This window comes from Ammospiza nelsoni, chromosome 6 (assembly GCF_027579445.1).
Source record: "Ammospiza nelsoni isolate bAmmNel1 chromosome 6, bAmmNel1.pri, whole genome shotgun sequence".
NCBI classification, from domain to species: Eukaryota; Metazoa; Chordata; class Aves; order Passeriformes; family Passerellidae; genus Ammospiza; species Ammospiza nelsoni.
In genome coordinates, this window is record NC_080638.1 from 48,299,447 (window position 1) to 48,314,723 (window position 15,277).

The following is a 15,277-nucleotide window of genomic DNA, read 5'->3' on the forward strand; positions in this document are numbered from 1 at the left end:
ACTATAAGGTTATTTTAAAATCAGCAACAAAAACATTTGGCTGTGGATTTTGTTTAATACACTGGCTATAACTCAGCTTTTGCACTTTCTAAAATGAATTACATATTGTGGTTTGATGCCCTATCAACTGTAACTTGAAATAGCTTTAACAATGTGTACTGTGCATTCAGATGGTTATAATTAACTCTGGGGATAAGTGGTTGCACAGTCAGGGTGTGCTGTCACTGGGTAACATTTTCAGAAATTTAAGTAGCAATGAGAGTGTTTAAATCTTAAAAAAAAAGAATTTTCACATGCATCTGGCCCAATTCAAACCCTTGCCTTCAGGCAGTTCAGAAGCTGTTGCTACTGAGCCATAACAGTTAACATCTTGTGACAATCAAACATTGAACACTCATATGACAACATACAAGACATGCTTTTGCCTTTTTTTTTTTTAATTGACAAGAGACTCCTCCCATCATCCTGCATAGAAATTTGATTATGATAAGGAGAAAAACTGGGCAAGGCATACTGCTTGGCCTTAGAAAATAATCTCATCTCATGGAACAACAAAAGGTTCAGTGGAGATGATCCTGGAAGGGAGCTCTGCACTGCAGAGAAGCACCTCTATGGAGGAAGCCCAGCACTGAGCTGCTCCCTCACATTCACAGTTGTGACCTCGTTAAGCAACCCCAGCAGGAAGGCTCCAGAGGACATTCATGTTCCTTGAATGATGGTTCAATTAAAATGTCACTCCTGAACAATTTGCCAAGACATAGAGAGAAGGAGAACATCACACAAGCTTTAAATGTGTTACATTGGCATACAGATTTCAACCTTTTGCACTCCTCCTGCAATAACAGGAAGGAAAAGATTTTAAGAGCTCATTTAATACTTTCTGCATTGATGCACAACATTAAATCCTCTTTTTCTTCTCACCTACCAATCTGGCACTGCTTATTAACAACCCTGTCAAGACCCTATGAGCCCTAAGGTATCACATTACCACAGAAAAGCAGCTGATGCTGAACACACCTACATTTTCACTGTGTGCTCTGGATGATTTGTTCAGGTCTTAAGGGTTAGTAAGAGCTTATTAAGCCATTGGCAACCAGTAAATGCCATTAAATAAATAATTACTGTACTGTCTAGAGGGAAAAATCTCTACCATGTTATATCCCTGAACAAATCTAAGCAGAGACTATACTGACCCCAGACATTAATTCTTCTTTCAGAGGGGCAGAGGACTTGTGTCAGATTTGACAGAAAAGTAAGGCCCCGTGGAAAGCTGGATACTGGCTAGTATGCACAGTCTTTGTGCTACTCTGTGACCATAAAAACACAGAATAGGGCCCTGTGGAATCCTCTGAATGCACCAGCCTGAGACCAATGGAGTTTGCCTGCTGCTCAATGCTGTCAGTCCATGGTTGGATTCAAAACTTGATCTATGATGCCAGAGGGAGTGGTGAGAATGTGAAACTCGATGTCTATTCTAAACCACACAGCACCCTGCACACAGCTGTGCAATCCTGTTGCCTGTTAGAAAAGCTCAGCTCCTACAAATGTGACTTTTGCTAAAGGTCACACTGTGGCTCCAAATTAGACATGTGCCAGATCAATGGGAAATACTCCTGGTCTCACTAGTGTATTTGTGCTGGTTTGGGCTGGGGTAGGCCAAATGGCTACCATGGGGCTGTTTTACATTTGGCTGAACACAGTGTTAATAGAGATGTTTTTGTCATTGCTGAGTAGAGCTCACACAGAGCAAAGGCCTTTTTTGCTTTCTGTGCTGCCATGATGGCAAGGAAGTGGGGGATGCATGGGAGACTGGGGGGAGACACAGCCAGGGCAGGTGACTCAAACTGACCAAAGGGATATTCCAGACCATACAGCATCATGCTCAGTATATAAAGTGGGAAGAAGAAGGAAAGGGAGCACATTTGGAGTGATTGTGTTTCACTCACTTTCCAAGTCACCATTACATGTGATGGGGCTCTGTTCTCCTGGAGATGGCTGAACACCTGCCTGCCCATGGGAAGCAGTGAATTAATTCCTTGGTCTGCTTTTTGCTTTCCCTACTAAACCATCTTTATCTAAACCTGTGAGTTTTCCAGCATTTACCCTTCCAAGTCACCCTCCAATCTCTCTGGTGGGGAGTGAGTTAGTGGCTGCAAGGGGCCTGGCTGCTGGCTGGGGTTAAACCATGACAGTACTGCAGGGAGGTATCCCTGGAGAGCCAGCACTGATCTCTGACATTCTCCAGTTCCACCAAAAACTGACAGGATGGAAGAAAGCAAGGAGAGTTAGAAGAAATTTGAAACTAACATGAAGGTCTCTTAACTGAATGCTATGTTAAGCAAGATTAGCAGTGCAGGACATGAACACAGCAGTCCAGGAAACTGCTGGCTCTGAGACAATCAGGAAAGCTACAGCCTTGATCTCAAATGAAGGAGACACAACATCTCCTCTCTGAGCTCCAGGTAAATTATCTGAGCAGCAGGCACAGCTAAGCATCTCCAGTGCAGAGCCAGAAGGGAACACCAGGATGGCTCACCGATAGCCAGTGTGCCAGGGCAGAGCATGACTGATTTTCCAGCTTGAGGGAGGAAAACAGAGAGGCAGAGCTTCATTCTTCCTAATGCAAACTGGGAATTACCGAGAGGCAGGACAGGCTTTTGTAGTCTATTACTACATTTAATAACCATCCATTCTAGTGAACCTATTCATAAGAAGCAGCAGCTAGCTGCCCCCTTAGGTTAAAGAAGGGGAAAAAATAACCTACAAAGTAGAGTTTATAGAGCAGAAAAATAAGGTCTGTGCTCTCAGCCAGAGGCCTGGCAACATCACTCTTCTACCTCAGACTTGGAATTTTATCTAATTATAGTGAGGCTGTCAATTACTGAACCTCCATTTGGTTCAGCAGCCTGGATATTTATTTGACCTTGGCTGAAGTGTTTTGTATGTGGATTACTGGGAGTTTTGGTGTGAATTCCTCAAAGAACTGAAAGAATAGAAAGTAGGAGCAGTCCTACCAAAATTTAACATCAGCCATGCTGAGCCAATGAGTTTGGCCAGATGATCTCTAAGGTCTTTTGCAACCTAATTCAATTAATAATTCCAGGATGGGCATAGCTGCAGGTGACTTAAGCAACTGAAATTACTGCTGCAACAAAGCCACACACTTCTCATTGACATACCCCACTCATGGCACTAGGGAGGATCCAAATTTTTTCTCCTTTCTACAACAAGTAACAGTTGCAAAAAGGAGTTGCTAGAATTTGTCATCTGAGGTCATCCTTAAAAATCTTGACAGATGCATCTGCTCCAAAATCCTAAGGAAAAACACCCAGACATTCACTTAAGTTATAAATGCTATTTAAAATGTTTGTCCGAGGAACAACTTTGGAACAGAGGGAATTTACCTAAAGCTAAACTAAAGATCTGGACTCCAGAAATACCATCCAGAAAAGGTCTGTCTTGTTTAGCCACATAACGGTGAACTAAACAGAGTTCTTTAAAACTAATGTGCATTTATTTTGTGTGCACCAAGTACTTCCTCTACTGAAAGAAGTTTTAATAATGCTCAGTCAATAGCTACAATGCGTGTTATGAAACTTCTACTTGCTCTGATGCTCTGCTACAGTCAGCTCAATGACAAATGACACATGAACCAGTAACACAACAAAAGCCAAACATTAAGGATTACTCAGCAAATCTTTCTCCTAATTTTCACTTGCCTCCATGCGGGCTTTGTAGAACTCCACATCGTGAAGTTTCTCTTTGCACCGAACCAGCTCCATCTCCAGCCTCTCCACGCGGTTTGCCCTCTCCCTCAGGGAATCCAGCTCATCCCTGTAGGCTCGGGCAGAGCGAGCATCTGAGGCAAGGTGCGTGTTCTGTGAGGGATAAGCAGGGACAAAAACCTAACTTAATACTTGTTAGCATATACTTTAAACTTTATTATTTTTTTTATGCGTACCATCAGTAAGTAAATACAAACAGTATTCCTCTGGTTAAGGAGTAAGTATTCTCCTAGTAACCAGTAAATTCCTTACAAGACAGAGAGGTTTTTCAGCCTGTTGGACCTCTGACATTACTATGCCTGATGCAGCACACCTGATGCTGCATAAGCATGCAGGCACTACTAGGCTACTTGCAAGCTGAAGAGATGAGACTGCTCTCAACAGTTAAGTGGGAAGCATAGCACTGCTATGCCACAACCATAATCTTTAAACAGCTTGCTGGACTAAGTTGATTTCCTCATTATAAAACAGACATAGTAGTAATTTTAGCCTCACACTGAAACAGGATTTTTTTTTTTTTAATAGGGAAAATTGTCACAGTAAAACGAGCCCATCTCACCTCTTGCTTTATTTTTTGCAGCTCTAGGGTGAGCTGCTCAACTTCATGTTTAGAATCTGCAAGCTGTTCAGACTTCTCTTCCCTGAAAAGGATTAGAAAAATCTTAGTAATTTTTTTTCTTTCCTGAAACAATATTGATTATATAGACTGCCAGGAATCTGTAAAGGAAGAGAAAAATCTCCCAGCATATTCTTTGTTATGACAGCTTCATCATTTTCTCATGGTACTATACACATATCATGGATCCGAATTTGCAACCCCGTTTTTATACTAAGTTCCTGTGTTCAAATCTCACTGGTGCACAGCTGTCATTGATAGCTTCCACTTCAGGTTAAAAAGCAGAGCTGCCAGCTGGTATTTTGAAGGGGGGGAAGAGAGAGATGAGACACAAAAAGAAGAATGTAAGTAGCCTTCACTCTACATTTAAAGGCCAATTATGAAAGAAGAAAAGATCGAACACACTACTAGCTTCCTACTGCTCTGATTTAAAAGGTGTGATTCTGAGAGCTCCTATGGAAGCCAGTGTATTGGAGTCAACAGGCTCCTGCACCTTCAGGATGTACAAGACTTAATATGCAAGTCTCTCTAGAAGCACAAAATAATGGTGACTTACAGCTCCTGACGGATTCTTCTCAATTTAGCCTTTGTGTCTGCCAGCTCGACTGCAAGGTGCTGCTTTTCTTCATTAGAAAGAGGGTTTGCAGGGTTTGGGGAAGAATCTGGACTTGGTACTTTCAGAGGGCTTGGTGGTTGCTGAGACTGCAGATAATCTCTTTCTTGAGTGAGATCTACAATGACCTGGAAATACAGAAGACTATGTAATTCCAAGAGATAAATAGTGTATTTATACATTGTTTTAAAAATACCTAAAAATTATTTTTAGATTTGGGAAATTACTCATCTGGCATGATACAGAATTCAAGCAACAGCCAGGAGTGAAGGTTTCACAGAAGAGGAAAGGAATCTCCACTATGCTCCAACTACTAAGACATTCCCCTTCCAAAGCTCAAAATAAGTAGTCTGTTTCCCTTGAAGAATTCATAAAAACCTGTAACAACTAAGTTTTAACTAAAACAATTGCAGTCAAAAGCATGACAGAAGATTAACAGGCTAAAGAAGAGGAGAAGGCTTCTCCAGAGATCTGAAGGGAAAGTGTTGATGAATCACAAAAACTAGAGAAGACAATGGAGCCCAATGGCTAGATGCCAATGGAGAGACTAGCAAGCACTGCCTGAATGACTGGACAGACATGCAGAGACATTTGGTCTCCACTTCATGGAGACACTGCTCAACTGCTCTTTACCAATCATTTCACCACATCTTAGTGCTTACACAAGAAGCAATGAAAAGGCCAAAATCTTTCTACACATTTTCAGAGGTGTAGTAGAAAGGTCCAGAAGAAATAGAAACCTAGTGCACAAACAAGAGACAAGAGAAGGAATAGAGCCCACAACTGCTGCTTCTCATGAGCTCTAGATGGGAGAGATATGTCCTCATACTTCTGTGCATTCATCTCTCTCATCAATGAGCCTCCTGAGGTGGAAAACCATATTCCTGGAGAGAGACTCTAGTTCTTCTGGGGCCATATCTGGGAGCTCCAGCCACTGCAAGTCAAAGACATTCTCCTGATTGTGAGTCACCTAGGAATAGGAACAAAAAAGTATATCTTTGCACTGGTTGAGCTGAGAATTTGTTCACCATATATGCAGCATCCCCCCACTTCTTCTACCCATAAATTAAAAAACATATCCATTTTACCAAATGCAGGCTGAAAATAATAAATGCAACTACTTTAACTGTAACGCTACCCAGAAATTTTTGGTATTTGCATTTTTTATAATTATTGTAACTGATTTTTAAGAGTGATCAGATAAATATTATGATCAATAGTATGTGCGCTCACACATTAGAAGTGTGCAGCTGACTTACTGACCCAGAGGTGATTTCCACACAGAAGGGACTTATTCCCCACTGGACATTACTGAGAAGAACCTCTGATATCAATGAATTTGCAATTTGCAGCTGATACAGCTGGGAGGAGCTGTATCAGCTGCAGAAATACCTCTAGTTGCTGCCAACTGTATCTTTCAACTGTTACCCTACCTAAACTGATTTACTCTGAATCATTTAGCAGAAACATCAGGCATGTCTCTCAAGCTCAGTTAATGACTATTCCAACTTTTGCTACAACCATGTGCTTAGCTCATCACTGCTTTTTTCTTTCCTAAAAAATGAGCTATTTTTTAAATGTTAAGAAAAAAGTTCCTATCTTAAGACTTTCCCTATTTGTTCCTCAAATTTGAATGTACCAGGCTTTCTACACCTGTATGCACTGACCCCTGGGAACAGTCAGCACACATTCCCAGTGAGGGGCACTTCCACTTGGCTCACCAAAGAGACCTTCTGTAGTCTTTGGTAAGTCATTCCTTCTTCTGAAGCATTAGAAACCCAAGAATGTTTGTCATTGGATCAAAAACCTTTCAAAACAGAGCATATGCTCAATTTCAGCTCTTCAAGATCATAAGATCATCTAGCTCAGAGGTCACTGTCTGAAGCAAGTCACTGGGCAGGCTGTGCCACCTCCCACAGGGCTTGGGGAATGTGCAGCTTCTAAGACACACATTTTGTCACTATTGCACATGGATCCTTACAACAACTCCTTCTGCATAACCCACAAGTTGCAAGTAAGGCATGTACCATTGCATCTCTTTAAAAGACCACTGAGCCAAGTAATGATCCCAACACTAATAATTTTCATCTTACAGTTTGAGTGCAGCAGTATATTTCATTTTCTTTTTGGTGAAGTTTACGTATCCACTATGAAACTCCAAGCTTTAACATCTTATAGCAAAGATGTTAAGTCAAGGGAGAGAGAGATACAACACCAAAATACACAATACTAAGAATCCTACCTCTTGAATGTGTGACACAATGGCAGCTTGGGTTTCAATATCCAATTGTTTTATTCTGTCAATAAACTCTTCTTTTCTTTCACACTGTTAAAAGAAAGCACATCCTGAAACAGTGCTACATACCCTAAACTTACTGCTTAATTTTTCATTTAAATTTTAAAAAAACACCAAACTCAAACAACCTACACTGCTAATAAAAAACTGTTCAAGATCTACACTTTGTCACACTAGAAGGTATAACACTTCACTGCGCCATATGGAACATGAACCAAATTATGCATTAAATTATTTAAACGTTTTAGTCAGTACAATCAAGGCTAAGTTAAATGGCTGATTTTGCTCTTAAAAACAAGTTCAACATGCAAGAGGTGGGGAAACAGCCAGAGGAAATCATCACAGCTTCATTAATGGAGCTGCACAAATGTAAACCTTCATTCACACTGCATCATTTAACCTGTCTTGCTGTTTGCATTTTGTTTGGTTTTGGCAATGAAAAGAGATGCATCACTTTAGATACTATTTACATCAACACTCAGTTTTTGTTTGTTTGAATAAATCAACATATGCTTTAGATAAAAAACAAGAAACATTCTGGATAAAAATGAATGACATTTCAGACAAACAGATTTTAGTAAATCTTTTACTTAAGGCTTTAGAAGAGGCAGACATCTGCTATCTCTATATCTGTGATTGTGCACTAAGAATGTTATTGTCTCCTAGTAACAACAGGGCACTGTGAAGAACTTTAGGAGTATTTAAAAGGGTGTTTTTAAACTCATTTACAGTGTCCTTCTGGGCCTGGTTCTGAGACTCAACCATTAACTTTCTTGGGAAGAATCTCAGACCAGCAAATGAGGACTGAGGATGCTCAGCAGCCAAAACAATTCTTTGTGCTGCAATGCAACACTAACATAGTTCAGAGCAGCAATACATAGACAGCTTTACCCTGACATAATCGAGCTGACATAGCTGAGCAGGGTAAGTGTCCCAAGGCAGGGCAGAACCACAAGGCAGACCCACAAACAAGGTCAATTATCAGCAAAGGCCTGCCTGCAACCAGGCCATTGTTTACTGCCTCAGAGGTTTCGTGTGCAGAACACTGATTTCTTTATCTGGTGACCGCTGTGCATTTCTCCAGAGTTTCCCATATACATTGTCTCTCTATTTATTTAAACAAATGTCACATCAAGATCCCCACACTAATATACAAAGTATCTATTAATCTGGTATTTTTGACACATAATATTAAATCAAAATATTGTGCAAATAAAATCATGATTCATTAAACAAATGTTTAGACTTGTTAAACTATTTGTTTGGCTTTAACATGTACTGTTCCACTTCGTATTTTAAAACAGTAAGAAAATAAACCAACAACAATCTTGATATCAAGAACACTGTTCAAAACTTATCTTGTCCCACTGTGTTATGGAAGTTTAAAAGTACACATCCTGTGTCTGATTAAGCACTGGCAACAAATTGAGGCTACTGCTATCACACAATGTGCTTCCTCTCCCCTGCATTTCTTTCCTTCACATACTGTGTTTCTCACAATTTAGCTCATGAGCCATCTTGAGCTCAGGATTTGCTCAAACAGCACTGATCTTTGGGTAGATTTTCTCATTCCAGGAAAAAAAAACAGATTAGAAAAAAATCTTAATTTCCGTGAATTATCACCTGCACAGCACATCCCAGAACCAACAACAGCAGCTTCTTGATTTCATCCATACTTTTACCTGGAGAGGAAAAAAAAGTAATCAGTACATATGTGAAACAGATAAGTACTTGCAAATGATCCTCTCCAAAATATGTGCCTAAAACAAAACTACCTTTGAACAAGTGCCTGAACAATATATATATGCCTGTTATAAAGTTACCATATTTTCTACACAACAGTACAGTTCTTATGGATTAGTTTGAAATCCCAAATCCAGCAAGACTTTTTTCACTTGATATGCTATTCTCACCCATAGTTTTCTAAGGCTTTTCTGATCAATATATCACAAAAAAAATTCCTTTAAATAGTTCGATGCATTTGACCAGTGCTTGTCTCTTGTGCTGTGATTAACAAGTGTGCAAAAATCCCAACAAACCACCAATAGCTCTCCCCCCTCCAAAAAACCCCATCAAAATAAAACAAAAACACCATGGGCAAGGCAAAGGAGGGTTACTCACAAAGAACTTGCCCTAAATTCTTCTGTAAAACAGTTGCCACTCAGACTTCCCGAAGCTGAATACCATTCTGTGCATATAAATTCTCTCTGAGAGATCGATGTTACAGCAAATGAGTTCTGTCCGTTGTGCATCAAAGGCTGTTCACACTTTGAAGCTAAAGCCCATGTGGTAGGAGGGCAGAGAATGAGGGATGGCTGAGGGACACTGACCATATGCTGGGGGCCCTGGGGAGAGCAGCCACAGCCCTGCTGCTGCTGCAGGGAATCCTGCTGTGAGCAGCAGCCCTGCCTGCCATTTCCCACTGTTAGCAGAGGGAAAGCCTCAACTTCCTCAAGGGGAACTGGTGCAGCTTAGAACCAGCTTGTTTCAACAAAATTTAAGTGGACTGTTGGATGGTGAAGGAAATTATGTATGTCAAGGTTAGACAAAGGGCAAGACAAAGAGGGCAAAAGGAAGGCCAGGAGTTTCAATGAGAAAATAAAATATCTTTACAGAGCTAGGTTCAGAAAAAGCCTGTCCTCATCAACACTGGGGGAAGATGAGAAAAGAGAAACAAAGAAACCAAACAGGCCACATACACATTTCTCTCATCCCTACATATTTGCATTCTTTTTGAGTGTGTAATTGTGGGACTAACGCTGTCATTTATACCCTGATTTAATTGGGTACTCAACTGTTCCTATCACTAAATAGATACTAATTTCTGAGTGCAACTGTGCTCCTCCACCAACACCATGCCCTTGTGAGGCTGCCCTGGCAGACAGTCAGAGGCATGTGCAGGACCCAAGGCCAGGGAAGGGGAGTTAATCTGACTCATCAATTGAGCTGCCACAGCCCCACAGCTGCACAAAGGCACTGACCTAAATTACCACAGGGGCTCTGCCATTCCCACAACCTTGCAAGCCAGCAGAGTCATGTGCAGGCAGCTTAGGAACTAATTTGTTTCCTGATTTCCAAGCACACAAACGTCCTAAACCAGTCTTTACACATACTTACAAAATTTTCAATAACTTTTATGTATGTTCATCTTTATAATGACTCAAGAATGCCCTACAAAAATCATCAGTAGACTGTATGCATGAACACTACAATTCTCAATATCCAGGTCCTGCATTAGTAACCATTAAGATTCTGCAAGCAGAAACTCTTCTCTCCAACAGGAACAGCCATCTTTAAGACATGCTAGCTCACACTCCACCCTATAAATATGAGCTTATTCCCCTGCAGAATATTTAAAAACTGGTTTTGAAAGACATACAATCATTCTTACTCTTCTTCATGCAGCAGCACACGAGGCCTCCTCTTTCCTGGAAAGTTACAATTTAATTTACAAATTCCATTTCAGTCTGTGAAAGTCTGATTGTTCTGTAGGAATCTCAATAACACAATCTTAAGGATAGACAATGACACAAATCTTCACCAACAGCAAAAAAAAAAAAAAAAAATTGTTACTTCATGAACAATTCCTTTGAGGGCCCTACCGGGAGACTATTAGTTCGGTCAGAATGTATTTTTTCAAGAAACTGAGTTGTCAGTAGTTTCAGTACTGGGTTTTATTCTACATCAGCTCTGAAGCAATACAGACCAGGTACTAAATGCAGAGCATGCCTGTGGGACACAAAATCAAGTCATTAAGTTACGGAGACCAAGTGATGTGAGCACGTCTCTCATTGACCTAAACTTACTCAGGCAGAACATCTCCATGGAGAGACTGAAGGAGTCAGACTGCTTGCACTGGATCATGCCAGACACAAGATCTGACCCTTGTGCACTCTGGGCACCTTCATCTGTCAACCATAAATTCCAATGTGTGCACCACAGCATCCCAGTTCTCCTTGGGGTGAGCACAATGACATGAAATCACCCATTTTAGGAAACACCAGGGCATCTTCCCAACTGTGACAGCACCTGTACCATCCTAAAGACAACTGAGCTACTTAAAGCCATTCAAACCACACCCTACCTCTCTGCACCAAGGCTCTGCTATTTTCTCAGAGATAACAGATGGACATTGGTGTTGCCACATGATCCTGTGAGGTGAAACACCTTTGGCTATTACAGCAAAGTAACTTACCAAGGTCAGCCCTGGTCTCCCAACAGGGACAGACCTTGCCTGGAAATAGTGAGGTCACTTTGAGCAAGACCTTACCCCACTCCAGTCCTCCCATGAGGAAGTGAAGTGGAGGCAGACATGGCAATCCATGGCAGGGATGGACAATCTGGAAAGTTTGGACAAGCTCTTTTATAGAAAAGAGTGAGAAGTTAAGACTTGAGATAATCATTAATTACTAGTTTCTTAATGCTTTAAACATAGCATTTGGCAGTCTGCTCTCTCCCCTGGCAGCTTGCAGCGAAAATTTAGCAGTCAGGATTATTCCAAGGTTTCCTTTCCAATAAATTTTTCTATGCTTGGCAGACAAGCTACATCATGTAATAAAAGTGAGTCTGTACTACCCACTAGAAGCACTTCTAAGGCCACACAAGTGTTTCAGAAGATCATGTGTGATTGGAAGTTCCATTCCTTGGGCTTTCATTCAGAAGTTGTTTCCCATGGGGAGGAGACTGTTGACATAAAGGCACTCCCAGATCACTCATTCTCAAGCTAGGTTTGAAGAACATTTTAAAGCCTTGTACAATAACACTATTTACAGAAGATTCTTAGCAAAAATAGGGTACGAGTATGAAAAACCTCTCTACCAACCTAAAGTGCTTTAGAGAGAGTTTTCAATTAAACTTCAAAACAAGCCAGGAAGGGATTAATTACCCCTCTATCCTTTCATCTCATCCACAGGAGAGCTGAGCTACCACACACTTCAGTGGAATGCCCAGGTTGACAAAGTGAGTCAGAAGCACTTCTAGGAGTATTACAGAGTGCTGGACTGAAGTTCTGCACTCCAGACAGTGCCTCTGTCCTGCAATGAATGCTAAAGAAAGACAAGTGACCTTCATCCCTGATTCAATCATGCCTTCTAAACAGTCCTCATATTTTTCAAAAAGCTTGATTTGCACCCATTTATAAGATGGTAAAGTTCCTTGTGCAATCTCATAAGCAGGAACGTGCTGTCTCCCCTCTGCTGGCTTGCTGGGATGCCACAAATCCTTCCCAGACAGCTGGGAAGAAAGTCTAAGTCTACTAGTGCTTATCAGCTGATCTCACCACGACACTGTCCTCCTGAGACCTGGGACACAAACATTTCTGTCTAGGGTAGCTCCTTGCAGAGAGGTACCCACAAGATAAAGGGACAAGAGTCAAACTATCTCTTAAACAGAAAAGTGCTAATTAAGAAATAAACAGGTTTTTTTATTCCTTTTCTCAAAATTCCAGGGCAGTTGCTTCTCAGGCCCCGTGTTTGTGCCGCAAGGGAGACAGCCAGGCACCTGGAGCAAGCCCACGTGCTCCCAGCCGTGAGAGAGGGAGGGCCAGCAGGTTTCCTGGAAAACAAAGGCAGGGAAAGCCCAGACACCACTTGTGCAGCCTGGGAGCCTCCCTGTGCCAGAGCCACAAGATCCCTCTGCCCTCATGGGGCTGGAGGCTGGGAAACAGATGGCAGCACTCAGGGAGAAGGCGGGCACAGGGATTAGGAGATGCAACAACAAAAAAAGGAGGATCAAGGCACAGAGAGAACACAAACAATGATAAAAATGAAGGGGGGATGGGAAGATATCAGAGGAAATGGGAACAAGGGAGTCCAAGTAAGTGCAATTTTGGGCATGTGCTGCCAGTTTCTCCATACTTCTACTCTGATGTTACTCCATCCAGTGCAGGAGAGGGAGTGCCACATGCAGCAGCTGGAGGGTGTGCAGAGAATGTGGGGAGGGTGAAACATGCAAGTGCTGTTTTCCCAGCAAGATCCTCAGTGAGAAAAGTTTGAATGCTAAATTTACACTATTGAGGCAGTGTTTTGTTATAAACTTGGTATTTTATGAACCGCTGTGACTCTGGAGGACTGTGAAACAAAATGAGGAAGGAAACCACACATGAAACATACCCAAGTGAGAGTACACTTTTACAATATTAATGAAAACTAGATTTCTATAGGTACTTGTTAGCAGGGACTTTGGGGTCCTCTCATTCACAAACTTAACATGGGATTTGAAAAGTGCATATAAATAGCAAAGTTCTCTGAAGGGACAGAAATGAGCCTATTTTAGGCAAGTAAAACCTCATTTCCATCCTTGATCTTAAACAAGCTAAAATCTCTCCCCTCTCATGATTATGTCTGCTCCAAAAGATTAACTGCCACATATTTCCAAGTACACTCACTAGCTGTGTAAAATTAAGAATGTCCAGAAATGGAGAATTTTTTAAATGTATCTAAATTGAGGTTCCCAACCATTACTGATATTCCCCATGTGGCCACATGAATGAGGGGCCATTTATAAGGCATGCTAAAACCAGACATAATATGGAAGAAGTGATTACAGCAATGTCATAGATGATAAGTAGGCTGATGATTCTCTTATTGAACACAGGGGGATTTGTGGTGCAGTAATGAATTGAAAAAGCTGTTCAGCGAGAAAAAGAATTGAGGAGAGACAGAAATTAAGATTAAATTTAATGGTAGTAGCTGTCTACCACACAGTGCAGTGAAGAGAATAAATCCTCTGACATCAGCTGCATTATTCTGCAAGTCAAATTCCTGGGAAAATTTTTTTAAATCCTTTAATTAAACTTTCAAGTTTATTTTTAGCTCCCTATATTCTAGAACAGAGTCAAGCCTTAATATTCTAACAAATATTTCTGCTATTTTTATGCCCTTAGACAAATAAAGTAGGTAAATTTGCCATGACCTGGAACTGTTTAGAGGACATGAAAGCAAGTAAATAAAGCTCACAAACCCAGCAGACATGTACCTTTTCCTATGCAAAAGCCCAAGTGCTACTGCATTTTTTGTGATGGCAGTTCTGTTTTTCCAATAATCTCATGTTCAAAGCAGAGCTGCAGAAGCCCTCAGCAGTCCCAACTGGTGAGTGCCAAATGGAAGCTAAATGGTAAGAACAGCATTCACAGCCTCAGAGCTGTTCAGTTTATCATTTAATGCCTGTAACACCCTTTTGACTGTGTTTTAGAAGGCAAAAGTAAAATTCCTGAAAAGTGTGCATAGCAAAACATCACACAGGCTTGTTACAAGAAATAAGTCACTGAAATTTTACACAGTGCATCACATCTAATGGCTCTCTGGTCTTGGACCTGTGGAGACAATACAGTCATTAAGAGACTTCCCAGCTGAAACAGTACAAAGCAATGCTGGATTTGTTCCAGGAATGTGACCATGGGATTGGTTCTTCTTCCTCTGATCAAGAGGGACCCTTCTGTGAGATAACTTAGCTAAAGGATTGGGAAGGCAAAACTGGAATTTCATCACTGCCTCACTAAGAAAGAGAGAATATCTTTGTTTTGCTTGTGTTTCCCCCTCCCAAGAGTTCCTGCCTTCCTCTGACTCCTCTCTGCACAGACAGTAACAAAGACATCATCACCTGATCATCACAGCCTATTCCTCCATTCAGCTTTTTGCATCAGCTTTACTCCCTCTGCCTCAGCCACCTCATTCCTGTTCCCCCTTTCTGAGCTTCCCATTAGCTCTCAGCCAGGTTCTTCTTCCTGAGGGAAGTTCCAGTTCTGCACTTCTCTGACCACGTCCCCTGCACATCTTACCAGTGAATGCCTGCCCAACACTAAGATTAAGATGAGTTTTTCAGACACTCTCCTCAAGTACATTCTTTAAAGCAAACACATCTGGTGTCTTCCTTTGCTCACCACCTAGTCTGTTGTGTCTAAGCTGGGACTGGTTCTCCACAGTTGTTAGATAATACGACAAGAAATTTGGGGGTTTTTGTACACATAC

The 15,277-nt window shown here is 41.3% G+C and overlaps 1 protein-coding gene across 3 annotated transcripts in view; it reads right to left on the reverse strand.

The window, feature by feature from the left end:
- The window catches only part of CCDC88C (coiled-coil domain containing 88C), a 95,837-nt gene that overhangs the window by 39,782 nt on the left and 40,778 nt on the right, over window positions 1-15,277 (reverse strand). For all 3 annotated transcript variants that reach the window (XM_059474065.1, XM_059474064.1, XM_059474063.1), the window contains exons 5-10: window positions 8,934-8,992; window positions 7,257-7,340; window positions 5,844-5,984; window positions 4,958-5,142; window positions 4,345-4,426; window positions 3,720-3,878 (exon numbers count right to left, since the gene is read on the reverse strand). In XM_059474065.1, the coding sequence (XP_059330048.1) occupies window positions 3,720-3,878; window positions 4,345-4,426; window positions 4,958-5,142; window positions 5,844-5,984; window positions 7,257-7,340; window positions 8,934-8,992 (710 nt within the window). The remainder of the gene's footprint in view (window positions 1-3,719; window positions 3,879-4,344; window positions 4,427-4,957; window positions 5,143-5,843; window positions 5,985-7,256; window positions 7,341-8,933; window positions 8,993-15,277) is intronic.